Here is a 23,236-nt window from a genome sequence, read left to right on the forward strand (position 1 = left end):
AGATGAAACCGGAGCTCCTGGCCTCCACCTACAAGTAGGCCCATCAAAATGATGCATTGTATGTACTTTTATATTTAGTAAGACACAGCGGATTATAGTGTGTGGGTTCTACATGAATACATGGCATTGGCCTCATCTCCTACTTCTCATAAAAGGCCTTTGAACATTCTCCGCTCCAGGCCTATGAGGCCCTTAAAGCAGCCCTGGACCTAGACATTGGCTGTGAGCCATACCACTCCCGAATTAGGGGACGGTACTGCACCTCGGCTTACCTGCAGCAGGACGATCATGGTGAGGAACATGTAGAACCCAGAGAGAGCTGCGGCAGTGTAACTCCCATCGGCATTTGGAACATCGAATAACGGATGTTCTGTAAAACTGCCATACCAAATACCATAACCTGCAACAGAAACCCATGTAAATAAGGAGAATGGAAGTGACTAGCATGTATTTGTGTTGTGTTGTCTTAATTATAAAGATAAAATGAATATACTCTAGTCATGACACAGTCATTTAGACCAATGGTTCTCAAACTCAGTCCTTAGGACCCCACACGTGTCACTTTTTCCAGGTCACCCAACTGGTCACCTTTTTATGGCCAACTGTCACATTTCAAATATCCACAGGAGACCTGGAAAACATGTCCTGAAGACTATATTTGAGAACCGCCGACTTGGACACATGAGCGTAGTTTCTTATAGAGATTTATGTGATGAAAAAGACTTGTAGCCGGAGTTTGGCTGAGACCGACCATCCTTACTTCCAGCCATTGGCGGATCACGCTACGTCTATTTCATTTCTCCCAATTCAACTTAACTTTTAGAGGTGGCGACTCCCGAAGTGGCGGCTGCAGCATTGTTCAGATTTTAAATAGGGGAGCCCCACCAACTGCCAATCCAAGCAGAGTCACAGGAAGTGGCTCCCCTATTTGTTCACCTTTGCTGCCGCCATGGAGCCACCACTGACTTTTAGGCAAACTCACAACATTGCAGGAGGTGGGGGAAACGGGTTACTTATCTAGCACTACCACTAGCCCCCTCTATGGAACCACTGATTTTATCTCTACTAATGTGAATAAAATTAAAAATATATATTTTTTATTGTTTTTTTTTTTTTTTTTGTATATTCAAATTTAAATTCAAGATATAAACCATTTTTTTTTATAGTTTTGTTCTTTCATAGCCTAAGAATGTAAAAGGACCGGAATCTTACGGTCAGCAATAATAATACTATACCTAGCAGTAACCCAGGGCAACACAATAACTATCAAAATAACTAATTTCTTGTAACCAGATCACTCCCCCTGCGTTAGCCTTGACCATACCTACTTATGAGCCTGCCATGGGTATCTGCACAATGAGAAGGACTAGCCACACCCCTTCCACTGGCCACCGGCTTAATGTTTACTTGGTCCTGGTAGCCGCCTCCCACAAAACCACCATTCAATTACTTTGTGCTTTTGTGCAATTGATTGCAAAAGAACTTGGGAAGGGCGGACGTTTCAAAATAATGAGCACTCCCCAAAGTCAAACACATATTCAAATTGCACTGGACACAAATGGCAATATCCCTGCTGTTATCAGGTGTGATATTTCAGCAGGTGGGACCTTATAGCAATCAAAAAAAAAGTATGCAAGATCAATGACCGCCATGCAATTACCTTTCCTAAAGTGACATTTGCTCATGGTATACGGTTAACGAAGATCAGAATTAGAACCCTGTTCTTTATTTAAAAGGTGAGGTCACTTTTGCGAGCAACGATGCTAAAATTGGTGATTTCAAGTCTAAACAGGAAAGCTCCTAAAATAAAACAACACTGTGCAAGAAAGAAATTTAAATATATACCTAATGCACCAATTAGGCACATAATGAAGAGGATGCCAACGCAGAAGAAAACATTGATATTCATCAGTCTTTCGATCTTGCTGCGCTTGTAACGCGGACCACTGTTGTTTAACATCGCCTTGGTCTCGTGCCCTTGGGGGGAAAAAGACAGAAATAGCACAGATTTTAATAAATATATTTGTATATGCATGAGTTTTTACATCACTGTCTCAGCGTGAGGCTGCCTGCTGGTTCTCAGCAATCAGGAAGAATCAAACGTATTAATTAACCATTTTGACCCTTGCGAGCAACTTTTATGCAAGATTTGCATGTGGTACTTGAAATCCCTATATTCTATAGTCAGAATTTTTGCTAACCACTGCAGTTTATATGAAATAATTATACAGTAGCCGGTCATAAACCTAAACTGTCTGTAAGTGTAGTTGCACTGTGAGCAAGGATGATTTAGGATTGGGGCTCAGGGCCCGATCAACCAATAGGCTGGAGCGATAAGTCCTGGGGGGGGGGTTGGGGAGGGGTTCACAGTGCAGGCACAATTTCCGCTGCTGCTGTACCTACTTCTGGAAGCCACAGCGAGGGGAAGCTGGGTCTCTGTAGATTCCATGCAGATAATATGGACTCTGCAAAAATGGCCACATTCTCGGAGACAGACACTAGAGGTCCTACTAGCATTTGTCAGGGGAAGAAGGGAAGTGTGGATTCCGGGAGCGCTGGTGGGCTCTGAGCAGTAATACACAAGCAACAAGCATGTAAATTCCCTGGCAATGAGCATGTATCCCCTGGCATCATTTCACAAAAGTTTCACCCAATTAATAAACAGATTGGGAACTATTTTTCAAAATGCATGTTGACCTTCATGCATCGACCTACTTCCTGTCGACCAACAGCGTTCGACCTAATGGCTGTCAACCTAACGATTCATACCCGTCATGGCCGTGTGGGTTGGGCTTGTGGCCTCTGGGCCTGAACACCTGTTTTCATCATTATAGGGTCTAGAACCTAATTTGAAGTTAGGTTTCCCCCACTTTATTTTTCCCAACCCCCAAAAAAATTGAGGGTCATGGCTTTTTCCGCAGTCCACTCCACAAATAAATGATACAATTCGCTATATACGGTTTACCAAAAAGATTATTAAGCAATCTCAGCTCAGAGATGATGGCGTTAGACATTAATATCAGGCGGTTGTAAGAGTGTTGACCTTCACAATTTTAAATGTTGACTAAAACCGCTAGGAACGGCTGCAATGTTTCATCAAGTGATCATTCGCACATACGGGCTGCCCTGTGCATGGTTCCCACAACTTTCATTTATCCAATTCCACTTTCGGTCATGAACCATTGCAGCTTGGCACAAGAACTGCGTTTAGCTCCTTGCCTACAGCGGGAATTAGTAAAGTGGACACTGAGAAATGCTGCAGTGATTATAGCAGGGATGAGGAATCCGAGGCTTGTGTTAACTCTTCGCAAATAACTGACAATCCGTTGCTGGGGAAATAAAACACTTTGTACAGCGAGTGTTGAAATTGCCACCCCCGTTGTGACATAAATACATTTATAATCTATCAGTAAAAGAATTGCAAGTTATTGTAATTTATTTCTAGAAAACTAAAATATAGTTTTGCAGAAAGAAAAGCTTCCGTACATGATAAATCCAAAGTTAGTACTGCATGTTTCTTGGCAAGGGGGGTGTATGGGCACTCAGGGACTCGCCAGTCATACTGCCCACGTGCATGTAATGAAGGTTATACAACTGGCATGTAGGATCTAATGCTTGTGGCGTGTGAAGGAGACTTTGGCTGTAGGCTGCCCAGCTGGTGCTGTAGCACAATGTACAAAGTAATGGTTCCAGCAGTAGGTTACATTGGCACAGCCATCTGGCAGTCACCTTAATAACTTTACTCCCCACAGTACATCGGGACGGGTGGTAGCTAACAAGCGTGGGATAATAAATAAACGCCCATTTTGCAAATATTAAGATCCACCTAATTTGGCTGTATGTTTGGAAGTTTGAAATATCCCCTGTTTCTATGTGGCTACCGTTGCAGCCTGTGTGTTACAGTCCACAGTCATTACCGGGAGAGGGATCTGTAAACTCCCTCTCCAGTACACTCCACTTTTACATGTGAATTCATCAGTCCACACTCATCTAGTTGGTCTGCTGGCTCCCGAAGGAGAAGTGAAGTGATTGCATTATGGATGACATCACTTTTCACACATCACAGGCTCCTGACCTTGTGCATGCATTTTAATATAACCGGGCATTTGTTAATTTAACATTGCCACCATAAGAGATTATAATGATTGTTTTTAAAACCCAATAATTAATAAATAGTAGTTATTTGCTTTGAATGTCTGATTATCTGATTTGTACTAGACAGCTCAGAACCCACCGCTAAGGAGATACTACAGGTGGTATCCAATTAGCGCCAAAATGAAATAAACGTAATGTTTACAAGTCTAACCACTGATCATTCCTTAAACCTAATACATAACTCGTAGACCAATAATCAATACTGTCTGGCATATAAACAAACAAAAAAAAATGCAATAATGTTTGACCAAAGAAAAGGTGATACAATAAATGCCAGCTGTCCAGCTGCGCCCTTCATTTCCCAATAGATCGTAAATGTTCTTGCAGGGTCAAAGGTGTCTGTTTTGCAATCTGAAATAATAATTTCCGGAACTGTGAAACAATTGTGATCTATTCACTATGGAATTAATGGTTATGGCTCATTTTTAGCCATTTACTGGTATATAGGGTTTATTTGCTTAATAGATATAAGCACTGTCCAGTCTTCCATAAATCTGTGAACTATGTATTTGAATTCAGTACTATCCTATAGAAGAAATGGCTAATTCTGCTCCTCACCTCTATAGGGTGAATTCAAGCGTTTTGCCTAGATTTCCCAATAGATTGCGCCCGGTGGAGCAATTCAAGGGTTGCTCAGTTACGGTTTCGTTGTTCCATCATTTTGATGGGCTGGGAACTAGTTAAAATATAATTATTGCTACATTTATTGTTTGAATATGTATCAAAAGTGGTAACATACCGGCATAGACCACAACCCCGACGGTTTCTTCTGTGTTTCGGACTGTGCATCCCCGAAGGAGGAGACTTTCGGTGCCAAATCCTGTCCGCTGTCCATTATGCTGTTCCCTGACCGACAACAAATAAATTATTTGAATTAAAACATATTGACCCACCCTCATAGTGATCCCCAGGCCACCAACTGAATAACTTGTTTATAAATGTTGATGCCTGGAAAGAGTTGACATTGAGAGAACGTTGAGATACCAAATGTCAATACTGTCAAAATGTACCCACTGTCAAAAGGTACCCATTATCTAGACCTGGGTTCCAACACCCTGAACCCCCTCCCCCCCCCATGGTTTTAAATAGTCCCCATGTGAAGCACCCTGTTTTCTATGGGACATTGACACCTCCCTGGTTGAGGCCACGCTCTGTGCAGTGCTGAGGCCCAGGACTACTTTCTACAGTACATAGACATGTAAGAAAGATCAGAATGATCCAAGTACTCTCTGCGTGATCTGAATAGGCTGAGGGGGTATACAATCCTTGAATCCAACTGTTGGGACGTCCCGACAGTCAGAATCCGGGCTGTTTTTCGTTCCTTCTGTCATGATCTCGACAGTCTGTAATCAATATACGGACTGTCAAGTGTCGGAAAGTCCACAAATCGGAGAAAACAGCCACGGATACAGATTGTCGAAAAACACATGTGCATTCAACAATGCATGGCCGTTTCCGACATAACAGATTCAACTTGTTTTGTCGGATTCAGCCTTCAATGCTGTTGGGTAATGGCAACATTGAATAGGCGATGACCGCTGTTTCCCCCGGCTGAAATAGTGGCCAGGATTGACTACCACCCTAAGTGTGTAGGGAAGTTCTAAAGTTAAGGCAAGAGTGTACCCAGGAGACCACTTCCCATTGGACACTTTGTCTGTGGGAGATTTAGCAAACATTCGATAAAATACGGTACAAGAATCTTATTGGTTACTAATACTATCAGAAACTTGATGCTCATTTTAGGCTTGATAAGCATCCGTCTGGATTAGCACAAACTCTTAAAAAATGTTACGCTGACAAAGAGTTGGGTTTACTTTTATGGCATGATTTACTCAATGGATTTGTGCTCCTGCTTTTTTTTTATTGTAATCTGAAATAAAAAAAATATATTGCTTTATTATTGTATTACAGAGAAGCAGAATATATCAGTCGTAACCTGGTACAGTGTTGAAGTTACAAATGGCATGTTTATCGGGATTTAGACATGAACTATAATTTTTTTATTGGCGCTATTTGTGGCAATCAAAAATGATCGATTGCCCGAATGTACTAGAAATCTCCCACAGTCATTATCTATATTGTGGCATGATTGCTAAGCTGCCATTCAGGAGTTAGGGCCATCACGTGCATGCACATCGGACATGTGTGGTGGCCATTGCCGGGCTCCAGAACGTCAAATGGCATTAGCAGCATGGGCCAAAACCCAGTATGCTTTGTACGCCAGAGCTTGGTAAATCAGCCAGCTTCACAGCCCCCAGGAAACCTATGGGGGTTTACGACTGCTGTCGAAAATACAGGGATTGGGCCAGATATGGAGAGATTTGCTTCAGTCCCTCCTTCGTACATTTAGGGTGTTCCTTAATATATTGGCACAAATATTAGTTGATAACTAGGCCCTTTGGGGGTGTATTGAAACCGGGATTCGAACTGTCGGAACGTCCCGACAGTCGGAATCACGGGCCATTTTAGTTTCTTCAAACTCAACAACCAATTCCGGCTGTCGAGTATCGGGAAGTCCATTAACCAGCAAAAATGGCTGCGAAAAACGGATGTGAATTCGTCAATTTGCGGCCGTTTTCGATAAAACAGTGTCAACTTTTAAAAAATTGGGATCTGCCACCACAAAATCCAGCAATAATGGTATTTTAAGTTTCCAAAATTGCTAACCATTACATGTTACAGACACGGATCACATAGAAAGATGCTTGTTTAGAAAAATTGTATCAAATTTAATTTTTTTGTGTTGTAAAGTTAAATTTTTTTTACAAAGTTCATTAAACAGGCAAGAATAATCAAGTAAAAACCAAGATTTAATAGTAATGGTTACCAGTAAGATTTAGGGGTTTACACATAATGCAATGAGGCAGCTGGGCGATTTGATTTGGACTATGGCCACTGCCGATTTGGACTATGACCGCGGCCTATTTGGACTATGACCGTGGCCTATTTGGACTATGACCGTGGCCTATTTGGACTATGGTCGATTTAGCCATAGGCCAAATACTGTACACTGTGCGGCATAGTCAAAATTGTCTTGCTTACACAGTCTATTTTGCCGGCCATTACCGACGCCATGCATCTGTATCGTTTGCAAGGGAAACACTACAATTTTGGCTAACTAGCTAGACAATTTGGACTATGAAGTCAAAATCGTATGCCAAATCGCACCATGTGTACACGGTTTTTCTAGAGTAGGGAGGTATTTACTAAGCAACGGTTGTGAATTCCTGGTGGCGATACACAGATTTTCTGTTGAATTTGTATTGCAATGATCTACTAACCTGAACCTTGCTATAGAACCACACATATAGACCAAACTCTGCCATTCTAATTTAAATGGCAGGTATACAAACCAGCAGATTTATCAAGATGCTGGTTTTAAAGTCCCCAAACCACTTTAGTCCCACCCCCCATAAACAAGTTGGCTCTTACGAGCAAGCCAATTGGTAGGTCACAATCCTCACACTCCCTACTCAATGACATACAAAATGTAACTGTCCCAAAGCCGCAAACTGTTACCACATTTGAATTATTAGAAGAACCACCAAAATCCAATCAAAAATTGTGTATATCTAGTCTATGACCATCGGACCTTTCTTTTAAATATTAACTTTTCCAAATTGAGTGATACAGTACACGTTCTGCTTTACATAAGTCATTGCTAATGACATGTACATGTCTTGTAGCAAAAACATGCCATAAACAGGACGTCATGTAGATCTTATCATTACAAAGTCTGCAATAATAATTTTATTATAACAAGTTTATTAGCATTGCAAATACTTAGAGTATTTCCGTATACTGGTTATTCTACTAAGCCAATGATATATTTTTCAGAATTAAGCCAGTGACTATATTCAGGGGTTGGTTGTGAAATATATTTGAGTAGATTTCTGACTAGCATTGAGCGGCTCATGGAATTTAGGGGCTCATTTATCAACGAGTGATAAAACTCATTGTGAGTGATAAAATTCATTGTGTAGGGTAAATAGTGCTCCAGCCAATCAGATCCCAATGTTCATGTGTTTGAAAAATGACACCTGGGAGTCGATTGGTTGGAGCACCATTTGTCCTACGCAACTTGTTTTTTTCACTCACAATAATCTTTATCACTCGTTGATAAATGGGCCCCATAAACTTAATACAAATGACTTTATATAGTCTAATGCCAGTTTTAAAGAAAAGTTAAAATGGTATGTGGTCAATGGCCGATAGTGTCTAGGTCGAAAGTCAAAAGGTCAACTACTATTGGTCAACTGTCAAAAGGTGGACCAATGAAAGGGGTTGATGTGGAAAAAGGGTGACATGGAAATGTCATCCTAGAGAGATTTATCCAATAGAAATACATCACTTTATGGGATTTGCAAGTCTTTCTTATTTTTAATTGTGGAATTTAAAGTAAGATCCCCTCCATAACGTATCATATTCTCCCATCAATATGAGGAAACACGGGCACATTGTATTGCATCATATACTCACATGTAGCCTCTGAATTTGCCGAGATTGTTATTGGGTTTCTCGCAGACAATGGTATGTGTAAAAGATTCTGGATCAAATAAACATTCCTAGAAAAAATAATAATAATGGCCGACATTAATATTCAAGTAGTCAGGTGTCTGAGTAGGAAATAATTATATCTATAAACGTCACACAAGCTTATCTAGGGTGCATGAGAAAGCTATGATCACAGTAACGGAGGTTAATTAAAAATGAACCCACACCTAGAGATACAGATGTACTACCGCACTCGCCATTCCTAAGAATGGGGTGCAAACAGCACCCACACTTCCCAGGTTGGGGTGCAGTGGCCTGTGACCACACACTCTAGTAAATACAAATACAGGGGGCCCAGCACTCACCACAACAAACTAACTCACCTTAACATACAAATAAACAATTAAATAAATAATGGGGTTTTAGTTCATGAATTGATCAATACATTTAAGCATGCAGCCCATCGCCAAGGGACCCCATTTCACTGCAAGTCCTACACGAACAATGAAAAAAGCCCAAATTGCAGGTGGTCTGTTCTCTTGGATTGTTTCTGAGCAGGGTAGGCTTGACTGGTATTGCATGCGATCCTGCCACACAGGAAGGTCCCAGGAGGCTCAAGGAGGGGTAGCTGGCAACTTCTCCGAGGGGAGGTCACAGCAGTGTATGGTGGCCTTGTTCACAAGAATCAATCAACATTGTTCTATTACTGGAGACTTTCCAGTGACACAAAATACAATAACATCCTGCATGTTCTGAAGCCTCTCAATGGTAATATATATATGATGCAAGCCATTATTGTGAAATAATGGTATTTTCAGTATATGGAGAAGTCCATGTTTACATCATATGGAGCCCATACCCATTACACAATGCAGTGCGATTATTGATTGCTCAAGATACAGAACCAGATTCAATGGACCCGCTCCAGTAGTTTATAAATTATATATACACAATAAATTACTGAAATCAGTCCTGCGCATACTCTACAGATGTATACAACCTTGGGCATAATGTAATCCGGCCCGAGTTCGGCCGGGATCCCGCACTGCCGCCAAACTCGGACGGCACTACATTATGCCCCAAGTCTCTCTCGCATGCGTCTTGCAATGGGATTGCACTAGCTAGCTGCCGGACATGAAGTCAAACCCCAGGACCACAAATCCCATTATCATGTGATGCATTTGGACCAGGTACTTTGCGGATCAACCTTACTTGTCCTTCTGTGAGAAAGGATCAACATGAGCTGCAATTTCCAGGTCTTTGACCATCGTAATAAACTTTAACAGGCCTAGCCAACCAGTGGATCTTTAGCCAGTATGAAACCACACATCCCAGCATGTCCTGCCATGGTTTTAGCATCCCCTATAAGAAGAAAATTCAGCCAGTGCATGCTGGGACTTATAGTTTCATAACATCTGGAGAGCCACCGGTTGACCAGACCTGCTTTAGACATGAGGCTCAAGACTTTTTCAACATGATTGTTGGGTATATGAACAACCACTATCTATCTATAACTACTGCTCGCCTTTGAGGTGAAGTACTGCTAAAAGGCCACTAGACAGACCAAAATACTCCTTCGCAGAAAGTGAAAGCAATTTTTGCAGGGACACTGATCTGTTTCAAACTTGCTGGGTAAGGAGAAAGGGAGCTATGACGACAGATATTGTGGGTAGGAGCAGATAGGGACTGGTGGTGGGTTGGAGAGTTTGTGGGTTAAAAACTGTCACAGTTCAAAGTGAAAGTAAAAACTGTCACAGCTCAAAGTGAAAGTACATTACAGATGGTAAAATCAACTGAAGATGTAAAAGAACAAAAAAATGGGGACCAAAGTTGCTCCTTTTTTGAGGTGAACATAGTGAGTATTTTGCGAGGGAAGTAGGGGTGGTTGGGGCAGATAAATACTTCAGAAGTACTTGGAACCCTCACCAACTTGGTGTGTTTATACTTCACTCTTCTGCTCAATTTGTCCTAATTGCTTCCAAGACAATTTTGGGATGTGTGAGCCAAGGATAGCAATTATGTTATAAAATCCACTTGCATTATTTAATTATTTAAGACCAAATAAAATGTTAAGCTACAGTAGCCAAACAGGACCTTCCTATATAAAAAACAAACAAATAAAATGAGTCACAATGTTCCTACGTGTCTACTCTACAAGCACTGGGGAAACTGACATGACAGGGTTAAGGTCGCCCCACCCCATGTTGTGTACTATTGCCACTACCCTCTGGGCATATCTCGCCTAGACCGCCACTACAGGATCTACCAGTGGGGGGCAGCATTAACAAGTAGTACTATTGGAATTTGGTGCACATCTACTACGGTACATCAAACGTTTCTTCAGCAATAGCATTTATTTATTTTATTTTTTTATTACGTTATTTATATAGCGCACACACATTTAGCAGCGCTGTACAGAGAATATTTAAACATTCACATCAGCCCCTGCCCCAGTGGAGCTTACAATTTAGGAGGCTGAATTGTAAAGTAATGCCAATTTTGAAGCGCAACGGAATATGCTGCGCTATATAAGAAACTGTGAATAAATAAATAAATAATGCCTTCATGGCTATATGTTTTTGATTTGTGAACACATTTGAACACTTTTTTGTGTGCATGATAACTCAGTCTATTCTCTATGTAATGCACTATTCACTTTGCAACGTAGTGTCCATCCCTACCCACGCATGTGTGCCAACGCTTGACGAGTCGGGAAAATGCATCAGGTAAGAAAGCTGGTGGTTGTTGTCAACCCCAGGACCGAATGACAACTTTCACATCGTCATCAGAGTTGAAGTGTTGAACCTTAAGGTGCTCTTTAATCTTTTGGAAGAGGGCTGCAGTGCCTGCAGTTCAAGGAGGTTCTGCCACACCTGTTGTTCAGCCCCGACCTTGCACCCTGCAACTTTCACCTTTCCCAAAGATGACAGAGCACCTTAAGGGTCAACTCTGAGTATGAGATGAAAGCTGCCATTCGGTCCTGGTGTCAACAACAACCACCAGCTTTCTGCCGACGGGTTTGCCCAACTCGTCAAGCATTGGCGCCCATGTGTGAAAAGGGATGGGGACTAAGTTGAAATGTGAATACTGCATTACAACGGAGATAAACAAAGTTATCATGTAAAAAAAAAAAAGTGTTCAAAAATATAAATGTATAGCATGAAGGCATTACTCTTCAAACCAGCCTTGTATATAATTCCCTACCACATGTACACACAAACACATTCATTCTAGGGGTAATTTTGATGGGAACCAATTGACCTACCTATATATTTTTGAATTGTGGGGGGAAACCGGAGAACCCGGAGGAAACCCACGCAAGCACGGGGAGAATATTCAAACTCCGCACAGTTGGGGCCATGGTGGTAATCGAACACATGACCTCAGCGTTGTGAGGCATTATTGCTAACCAATACACCGTCTGTGCTGCCCACATCTCATCATTAGTATACATAGTCAGAACGCTCTTAGAAATCTGTCTTGCATTAATATAATCTAGAACGTGTAACACAGGAACAATTTTACAGCCTGTTACCTGATGTTTTTCTCTAAAAGAATTAATAAACCATGGGATTGCAAGAAAGGTTAAATGTAGCATGCTAATCAAATATGAAGCATCTAATTAGCTGTATCTGAATTCTATACTCACAACTAAAATAATTTACAAGACATTCGAAGACAGCAAACATCCTTATTGGAGCAGTCAAAACAGGTAAAATAAAAACAGTAAAAAAAAAATCTATCCGTAGAATTCACAAGTGAGAAATCTTATCCATAAAAAAGTAATTAGATTTTTCTTTATCTTGTAATATTCTCCACAATGACATGTGCCGCGTAACACGATGCACCATTAGCAATGCTTTGCTTTCACATCACTTTCTTACAGATATGTCAGCGTAATACAATCTGGGTATTTATTTTGTATGGCTTAAATGGGTTTTAGGAAATGATAACGATAACGGGAAAAAAAAACGTGGGAAGGCGGGTTTCAAATTTCTATATCATTAGCACAAATGACAACAGAACGTACGGAGGAGATTAATGAGTTATCTAGAACAGATCGTTCCTCTCTCTGATCTCAGTAGATTATGTTCTGCTACGGTGCTACCATTGTATAGTCTTCTTGGCAAATGTGCTATGTACTACCATCAAAGGAAGTTATGGGCAAGTCGCAATGAGAAGAATATTGTGGGCATCGAGCTGCCAACTGTATATCTCCCAACCTTCCTGATGTTGGAGGGATAATCACAATTAAAAGGGCTCTATCCTGTGAGTCTGAGAGGGACTGAATGGTTTTAATTGGGCCAAACCATTCGCCGCGACACATAGCATTGAACAAGTGCTACGAGACTCTACCACTGGTGTGCAAAAGTCAATCAATGGCAAATGGTAGGCCAACAAAGACAAAGACCAATCTTTCAAGTTCAAAAACTTACATTGAACCTGGAGCACAATTATCAATGAGTTTTAGCTATTTAAAACATGTCGTGTTATGATGCATGGTGCTTCAAGCCAATTAGCTTTTGCCATGCGATACAAATAAATGACAGTTGGGGGCGGATTGGCCAGAGCAACATTTTTTTATACACAATTAGTTTTAAATAGCTAAACCTCATGCTCCTACCTGTCCAACGTCTTGAGCAACCTTTTTTTTGTCTTTTCAACTGAGCATGCGCAAACCTTTTCTCCCTATTCGACTGTTTCATCCGATCCCCCCCCCCCCAAAAAGACATTATTTCCACAATTGTGAGCTTTGCTACGATGACGCTAAATCCAAAATTGATCCAACAGATCAATGCTGGACCTTTCGAGTGGCCATCTCTAGCTATGGAGGATCAGACTGAGATAAAGGGCAGTCCTTTTTAGTACTAGTCCCAATGTCTTGATAGACAAATAGCATAAGTGGTGGGACGTACAGTACTGTAGGTTACGGTCTATTGGATAAGGCAGGATTAAAATATTTTCTTAATTTAAAAATGGAAGACCCATTTTGTGAGCACCAGCATACTACTTAACACAATGGGGGCACACCTTCAAAAAGCTCCCAATAACCCCCCACAGTTAACCGTATACCACTGCCATGCCTACCATTTCAGAGTGCCAACCACCACTGCTATACGGGACATAACTCAGTCCCAACAGTCCTGGTTGGCAATACAATATCCTTAGTGCTAGGCACATCCTCTAGACCAGGGGTGACCAAACCTGTCCTCCTATCCACCAACAGTTCATGTACCTCAGGCAACCCATGGGTCTATAGTAGGAATGATTTGTAGCGTGTATGAAAATGTGACAGTTAGTAATGACTACAGCTGTGCACCAGCTAGGTCGGTCTGGTAATGGGACAGTTAGTAATGACTACAGATGTGCACCAGCTAGGGGATCTGGGGAATGTGACAGTTAGTAATGACTACAGCTGTGCACCATTTGGAAAACATGGACCATTGGCAGATCTTGAGGACCAGTTTGGCCATCCTTGCCTTAAGACATGACCTGGCGCACATTATGTCATACAGTAGACATGCTCCTTGAGATTATTAACCGATAGGAAATGCTGGGAGTTGGGTGCAGTTTGAACCAGCTCGTTCACACTTTGTTGATTTATATGTTAGAACTTGTTGTGCTTATCCAAAAATCCAGTAGATATAGGTTATATAACTAAGCCACGCATGATTTTGTAAGGTAACATGATTCTATACAGTCGTATCTATGGTAGGTTTGCAAAGATCAAAACAAACACAAAAACCCCACAATAGCTGTATAGAGTTATACAGAACCCATACAGAATGCTCTGCATTGCATAGCAACCAGCAGCAATGTACAGTAGCATGAAATAACATGAGCTGTGTGTGGGTAGTCAGGCGACAAACACACAACAGGAAAACAAGATGATCTGCTCTTAAGTTAGATCTTTCAAAAAGGTGTGTGGGGGAGGAGCCTGACTTCATATAGCGCTCCCCGTGGGGACCTAGGACACAAATAATTAACTTGCGACTGCAAATTAATCATACTGCTGGTATAAATATGCTGGCAAAATTGATTTTATCGGATTTGTTTTTAATTATGGTCAATAAGGATTCCTCGCGTGATTAATGATTATCCATTGGCCAGACAGACTATTGCATTTCCATTATCTCTTTATGATTAAGTGGCAAAAATAGAAAGTTTACAGCATATAAATGAGCTTGGACAGCAACATGACAGACAACCACACAGCAGACAGGAAGCAGCACATCCACCCGTCCAGTGTGTCCGTGCTATCTATCTGTAGCTGGCTTTATTGAGCAGGACAGAAAATAGAACACTTACAAATAATATTTGATGTACTGTAACTAAAGAAACAGGTTTACGGTCTCAAGCGGGTAGGACATAATGCGGTACTTGTGTATTATCACGGCGCCCCCTAAGCTATTTGCTTAGTGGCCTATTCTGCGTAGGGAAACTGCATCGCATCGCATGGCCAAGTGCCATGCGATGCGATTTTCCTATGTAATGTATTCAGTGCTCTTTTATTTATATTGTATAGGGTGTACAATGCCATTAGGTATACAATAATGACATACAATGAGGTTTTAGGCACCCCCCCACCCGAAGTGTGGGGGGGTGCCTAAACATGTACTTACATGTAAAGTAATCTGCGTCCTCTCACCTCGCTGCACTCGCCACACTATATATAATCAACTCCACGCCGACGTGGATAGTAGGGGTATGAAAAGGTCGGAGGATGCGTTCCACCGCCGGTCGCCGTGCTTCGGGGTGGCGTGGATAGTTGGGGGGAGGGGGGGGGTGCCTAAAACCACATTGAATGTCATACAATGATATAATTGTATAGGTAATGTAATGGCATCATACACCCTATATATGCGGGAGGTGCGATGCGATCTCCCAGGGCTAAGAGAGCAGTGAATAAATTACATAGGAAAATCGGATCGGATCGGATCGCATCGCACGGCCGTTACAATGACCATGCGACCGCTGCCACCGCTGGACCCCGAAGGCTAAGTATTGGAAAAATATGTGCACCAATTATATTATATGCCTGGCGTACATCGGTGCTAATGAATATGCAACAATGGAGTTGCCCACTTGGGGTGAAGACCTGATATAGGTTTAAAAGGATGGAGCCCACATTCACAAGCCATCCATAACCCCAAGAACCCCTATTCGGCTTTTGCAGAAGATGAAACAGCTCTGATCAAGCAATTGCCCACTTTGAGCATAATTGTAAAAATCCAGCACCAGTTAGGTACCAAAATTGCAATAGAAAGGCACCCCATGCATGTGAGCTGCAAGATCCAAAAGGCGCAGCCTCAGATCACCTGTACAAACATCGGACAGCTGAGTAACCCTTAAGTCACTCAGCGTGCCATGCAATTCATTCTTCTGGGCCCAATTCAGCTGCGACTAAGGCACTGGATTTGATACTACGAGAGAACGGGGAAGACTGTGTCGCCCCACCACCGATTGCACCATATAAAAATTGAATCGGCCCATGGTAGGTAGTCTTTCCCCTTGAATATGGGCTGCAATGTCAACTATAGGAGAGGTAACGGTTTTTGGCGCACACGCAATAGGAACGCCTACACTCAACCGTGAGAGCATCGGCATTGGGTGGGAATGACTTAAAATCTCTATACGTGAAATCAGCTGTGCAGTAATTAAGCCATAGGCCACAGCCTGCCCTCAGGACATTACAGAATTTCAGAATAATACGACTTCTATCATAATTAGGCTGCAAGGACAGTACATTAGCAGCTAATTGCACATGATGAATTTGGCCGCTACACAGACACCCTTACTATAATAAATTAACTCCACCACAGAACTCTCTCTTACACTGGACATATCATTAATGTTGAGAATTAATAATTATAAACCCTTCCAATAAGATTTGGGGGCAGATGTACTAATCCTTGGAAAGAGATAAAAGTTCCAGTTAACCAGCTCCAGAATGTCATTTTTCAAACACAGGGAAATGTGCGAACCGTTATGGGGGAGAAGCCATATTAGCACCGTTATCTGCACGTATACGCCCATGTATGAAGGACGAGGCACATGCAAGGTACAAATGGGCATCCCTGTCAATATTGGCACTGCTATCTACAAGATAGCTCGCCGATACCAGAGGGCAAACTATGAACAGACTGTACGGCTGACCATTTCGACAGCTGCAAGTGTCATTGCCCCTGGCTGCCGGGCCGTATTTGAGATTTTAGGCAAGCCAGCCGGTGGGTGAGAGACGCAGTGCATCAGAACTAGGCTGGTGCACTGTGTGTGTGGGGGGGTCTGCCAGCGATCGTCGGAGGGAGTTTTGCTCAAGATGTTAATACATCTTGGCGATGCAGCTTACATCGATACAGAGGTGTAATGTGCAGGTACAAGGGTGTAAGTTCATCTCAGTCGCCCGGAAGCAAAATGGTTTGAGTTTGATGCCCCCCATCCCTAAAATGGCCTGTGCAGTGGCGTAGCTAAGTTTTGGGCGCCCCCCCGGCCGTTAGGGGGGCGCCCCCCACCCCCGCCCCGCCAGGCACCCCCCGCCCCGCCAGGCACCCCCCCACCGCCGCCCCGCCGCCCATGCAAACCCCCCCAATCCCCCGCAGCCTTAACTATCGCGCTGGTCCCGTCGGCTCAGTTCTTCTGCTGAGGACCACCACAAAATGGCCGCCCCCATACAGCAGCCAGTTTCAGTGAACAGTGTGCTATATGGGGGTGGCCATTTTGTGGTGGTCCTCAGCAGAAGAACGGAGCCGCCGGGACCAGCGAGATCGGTAAGTCTGCGGGGGATTGGGGGGGGGGGGGGGTGTAACTATAGCACCGCAGTTACGCCACTGGGCCTGTGTCAACATTCACATGTGCATATGATCAAAGAGTCCAGCAGCATTGTTTGCTGCAGTGCAGGCTGAGTGGTACCAGGCAGTAGCCCTCGTGTCCCCTATTGCAGATGTTAGCTGGGCTCCTGGTACAGCACCAATTAACTACAGTTGTGCCACAGAGCTCAATTGCAAGAGCAGCGGTCACACTTGGAACCACACAGGTGCTGCTGTACATGTAGGTGCCCCCTTCAGTTCTTAGAGCCCAGAGGCTGGAGCCTCCATTGTCTCTGGAAGTTACACCCCTGTGCGGGTATATTAGTCCGCAGCCTGTAACATGGCAGTTAGGAGCGGTTTGTCTAATACATTTTCTCTCTCAACGGTTTAAGTGGGGGCCCTGCCTATTTTATTCAGTCCTGGGCCCCACAATTTAGGATGGCAGCCTTCCAGTGGTAGTAGTAATAATGATTTCTGCTGCATTTGAAAAACAATAGAATTGAGAACAATAGAATCTCTGCCTTTCTGCCATCAGAGGAGAATGCTGGGTGGTGTTTAAATTCCATTTGTGACTTTTGTTCTGCAGAGCAATTACGATACAGCGGTAACAAAAACACCTTTTGAATGCAAAGTTCACCTCCTACGCCCCCTTCTTTTTGTTTCTCCCCTTAAAATGACATCTGTCTCTAACACTGTGAAGGTGGCATTTATCTACCAAAACCGCATAACTCCCCCAAAGTTAAACAGTATTGAAAGTGTAGATTCAATTAGAACATGCTTTAAATTCACAGCTCAGGAGAAATTTTCCAAAATGTCAGATGGAAAAGTTAATATCAGTCTCCTCAGACACACTCGGTGACAAGGGAAGAAGTTACCTTCAAACTCCTTCAACGTCTTCGCACAAAGACTTATCTTATTAAGCTATAGTTGTATTCAAATTAAATGGCAAATAGATGGAACGGTACTTGTGAGTTATCTGGACGCCCGATTTTTTGATTGTATGCCTTAAGTTAAGGCATACAATCAGATGCGATGCGATGCGATATCGCATCGCATCGCATCGCATGCGACCATCGGATGCGATGACCCGATTTTTCCATAGGAATCAATGTTAAAATGATTCCTATGGAAAAAGGGGTCCTTTTCATACCCCTACTATCCAAGTGGGCATGGAGTTGGATATAAACCTGTGGCGAGCGTAGCGAGCCACCGAGCCCGAAGCGTGGCGAGCGAAGCGAGCCCCGCGAGGGGACGGTATTCCGTGTCCCCTCGCGGGGCTCGCTACGCTCGCCACGCTTCGGGCTCGGTGGCTCGCTACGCTCGCCACAGGTTTATATCCAACTCCATGCCCACTTGGATAGTAGGGGTATGAAAAGGACCCCTTTTTCCCATTGAATTCCATGTTAAAATGGACTCAGTCCATTTTAACATTGATTCCTATGGAAAAATCGGGTCATCGCATCGCATCGCATCGCATCCGATGGTCGCATGCGATGCGATGCGATGTGCCCGATCCGACCCGATTTTGAAATCGGGCGTCCGGATAACTCACATGTACCGATGGAACTACATTAAAAGTATGTGGAGGGATGTAAGCAGCGAGGATAGAAGAGCACCAAATGCCAGTTCTTAAAAGATAGCAATTTCAGTTTCTAGTTTCATTACTGTTTTATTACCATTTTCAGACATACTATTTTAAACTAGTTAAAAAGTCCATCAAAACGACAGCTTCTGCAATGTACTTTCACTTTGAGCTGTGACAGATTTTACTTTCACTTTGAGCTGTGAAAGTTTATAGCCCACAAACTCTCCACCCCACCCCACCAAGTCCATACTTGCCTTCTTTTGAAAACTAGTTTCAGGGAGATTATAGTTGGTAGTTGAATTTTGCACAGCGCCCCATTGAGGGGGCGTGTCATGCTCCACCCAAGGGGTGTGTCTAGTTCCATATATGGAGAGATTGTGAAAAGAGATTGTGAACGTGGCACCTAGAAGCGTGGGTGTGTACTGCTACATCTGAGAGGAATCTTGAAAAATTACATATCTCTAAATGTAGAGGAGCCCCAAGGCAGTTAGTAAGAGATACTATACTTGGTAAAGTGTCGGGAAATGGTGCTGATGATTCAATGTAAATGTATCTGTCTCTCATTCCATTTTTCCTCAAATATGTAACAGTGTAATGTGGGCTGGGTGACATGAGGGAGATTGCTAGACTAATGAGGGAGAGAGGGAGATTGCTGCTATTTCAGGGAGTCTCCTGCAGAATGCAGGAGGGGAGGTAGTAGTAGTAGTAGTAGTAGTAGTAAGTTTATTTATAAGGCGCCGCAAAGTGTCCGCAGCGCCGTACATAGCAAACAAAAAAAACAAATGACAAGGTAACGTACAGGGTGTGTTGAAAAATACAGTATAAATAGGGGTATAGCTGGTAGAACTAAAATCAGCATCAGTTCAGAAGTAGGTGTTAAAATTGTCGAGGAGACTGAAGATGAAGTAGAGGAAGGGAAGAACAGGACAGAAGCACAGGTGAGGTAATGAGGTAGGGTGAGTACGTGAGGAAGGAGGACCCTACTCATAAGAGTTAACATACTAAAAATAGGTGGGTGGACGAACGAAATACAATATGATAAGTAGGAACGGAGGGGAACGGAGGCAGGATAGGAGGATAAAAAGAGGTAACTATGATGTAACAGTGTAATGTGGGCTAGGTGACATGAGGGAGATTGCTAGACTAATGAGGGAGAGAGGGAGATTGCTGCTATGTCAGGGAGTCTCCTGCAGAATGCAGCAGGGGAGGTAACTATATTTAGTCCCTATCTGCTCCTACCCCCAATCTTTGTCTTCACAGCTCCCTCTCTCCATATCCAACAAGTTTTATACAGACCAGTGTCCCTACAAAAATTGCTGTCACTTTGCGTTGTGGCATCTAGTGGTTACTGGCAGTACTTCACCTTATAGAGGTGAGTAGTATTTAGCCTTTTGTAATATATATATATATATATATAGGATGCAGGGTCCGGCACTCAATAAATATTAGGGCTGTCAATTGCTGAGGTGCCTTCCTAGGAGTATTCAGCTCCAATGTATAATGCTTGTAAATGAGGCAGCAGTCACCAGTCTTGTTTCAGTGAAGATAAAAAGCCTTTATTGCCCGATGGCATTTCGGGTAGATACCCGTTATCAAGGACATACCTTATGTCCTTTCTCTTGAGGGCACATTTAAAAGGACGCTAAGGGGAAAATTTACCAACATAGGAGTTCTATTGAAGATGGGAGGTTGCCAACAGCAACCAATCAGATTCTATCTATTATATTCTAGAGTGCGCTTAATAAACAAGAAGTATTACCTGATTGGTTGCTATTGGCAACATCCCATCTTCAATAAAATTCCCATCTTAGTCAAATTTACCTCTAAATATACAGCAGTTACGCTCCTTGTGCGGAGCCGCTGAGTGAAAGCATGTAGCGGCAGCAGGAGGAGCCTGTAATAGAAACACGCCCACTGCATGACTGTGTGATCAGCTGCTGGGTCCAAAGACGCAGCATCTGATCATCTGCACGAATGATGGTCATCGGTTGTGTTGTCCCCTCCACCTGATGTTGAACTACACATCCCAGCATGCCCTGCTACAATTTTGGTATTTGGCCATGCTAGGACTGTTGCAAGGCATGCTGGGATGTTTAGTTCAAAAATAGCTGGAGGGCCGGAGGTTCCCCATCTCTGTACTAGAGTCTGCTCACAGAGTGATCTCTACTGCGCATTCGCAAATCACCATAAAGATGTCAGCCACACCATTATCTAGCGCTGGCCTCTGGAGAGGTAGGTAATTAAACATGTCTGTAAGGTGCGGGCCCTAGAGGCCAATGTGCACTGTACACACTGCTCATATTGTACATACAATGGTTCCAACACGGTAAGTTCGGATTTAACTGCAGTACGTTCCTACTTACTTGATTCATAAATCCTTTGACCACTTGTCTTTGCTTTAAGTTGGTCTCTCCATCCAAATTAGCCGTTTCTATGTGGCAGATCCCGTTTAGGTCAGAGGAGTAGAGAAGCAGGATGTCCGCTGGAATGATCTCATTGCAAAACAGCTTGACAAAGTCGCCAACACGCACGTCCTTCCAGCACTTGTCAACAAAGCTCCTCTCGCTCCTTAAACAGATGGAAGAGAAATAAAAGCCGTCATCATGTGAGGCAGCAATGCTAACCACTATGTTATTGCGCTGTCGATTTGTTAATTCCATGTTATTATCTCTTTACAATGACTTCCTTCGCTTGCGTTATATTACAGGCCGTTACTGAGCTGTTTAATGCATGTACTCAGGTATGACAATGGAACCTCCTGTTCCAAAGCCAGCCTGCCCCCATCATATTTTTTACTTGCTTAGATCCACGTTAAGCTCAGAGGTCAATGGAGTGACTTCTTCCCGAGTTACTATGCATTCTCTAGAACTTGCATTTTAAATGCCAATCATTGGGCACCATTGGAAAGGCTTGAGGCGGGATGCTCTCACTGGGTACCGCATCAATAATAATAGCATATGCACTAACATATGGGATTAGTAACGCAAAGGACCGCTCTTGCTGTCCTTTGCTGTGCGGCTCCGTTTCTGAACTTCTGGGACTGTGCCCAAGGTGTCTCTCTGTGCATGTGTAGAGTGACAGCGCTGGCCGCGGGGAAGGCTGGGATAGATCAGCGATGGATCCCTCACACAGCCCTGCAGAGTGAAACCCATAGGCTTTTATAGGTTATTGCCATATTTTTCTTACGTTAACCTCCCCGCGGTAATCAATAGAACAACATCATATGGTCAACATGCAGTAGGTTGAAAGGTACAAAAGTCAACAATTGGAAGATCGTCAAGTTCAAAAGGTCAACACAACTGTGATTGATACACAAATGGTCGACATGTGTTTTTGGATTCTTCACGATTTCCCCAAATTTGCTTGATTTGTTATTCACGTGGACATCTATTGGGAACATTAATCAGTGGCAAATGAAGCATACCACCATGCCCGAAACATGGTAGGCCTCTACGTTTGTCCTAATGGTGGTCACATGACATGATACATACAAGATTTGGCACCAATAAAGGCATATCAACCATTGTTCCGTCGATCTTTAGACCCTTTCGACATTTACCTCCGTCAACAATGACATTGTGTGGTTGACAGTTTGACCATCGATCTAGACATTGCAGATCTATTATACCAGACACAGGTACAAGTTTCTCTGCTTTAAATACTGTACATAAAACCAGTTTAACAGATATTTCAAGTTTTCCAACCCTATGCTCAGTAATGCATTAATGTACATAATGTATATATAAATAGTACTTTAAAATGTCCATCATCATGACAAGATAAAGGAGACTGTCTGGTATGATTTTTGTGCGTGGTGACCCTAGCGACTTATGATACACATAGATAAATATAGATACATACGTATATCCTATATAAAGATAGGCTCGCGCCGCTCCTAACTTCTATGGTGGAAAGTCAAGTGTCAAGCACAGCCACCAGCGCTGACATCACACCCACAGGGGGCGATTCAGGATTGTTCTGAAGCGGCCGAACTCTGGCCCGTTCCGATGGTGGTGAGACTGCGATCCCTGGGGTCGCAGACGGGTCGATGCCTGCCAGGTGCGGGCGGCTGACGATGCATGACCTCTGACCATGGCCATCTGACCAGCAACTGACTTATTTCGGAAGGGGAGAGAAATCACTGACCATTGAATGACATCCGTCCTCTTCGGCCGCACGTGAGGACAGGTGTTCG

The 23,236-nt window shown here is 43.1% G+C and overlaps 1 protein-coding gene across 2 annotated transcripts in view; it reads right to left on the minus strand.

The window, feature by feature from the left end:
• The window catches only part of ATP10B (ATPase phospholipid transporting 10B (putative)), a 319,815-nt gene that overhangs the window by 36,059 nt on the left and 260,520 nt on the right, over positions 1 to 23,236 (minus strand). For both annotated transcript variants that reach the window (XM_083181402.1, XM_083181404.1), the window contains 5 exons: positions 21,405 to 21,609; positions 8,635 to 8,720; positions 4,895 to 5,001; positions 1,846 to 1,977; positions 273 to 400 (listed from right to left, as the gene is read on the minus strand). In XM_083181402.1, coding sequence (XP_083037528.1) covers positions 273 to 400; positions 1,846 to 1,977; positions 4,895 to 5,001; positions 8,635 to 8,720; positions 21,405 to 21,609 — 658 coding nt within the window. The remainder of the gene's footprint in view (positions 1 to 272; positions 401 to 1,845; positions 1,978 to 4,894; positions 5,002 to 8,634; positions 8,721 to 21,404; positions 21,610 to 23,236) is intronic.

Source organism: Crinia signifera, chromosome 4 (genome assembly GCF_055691185.1).
Source record: "Crinia signifera chromosome 4, ASM5569118v1, whole genome shotgun sequence".
In the NCBI taxonomy this organism is placed as follows: Eukaryota; Metazoa; Chordata; class Amphibia; order Anura; family Myobatrachidae; genus Crinia; species Crinia signifera.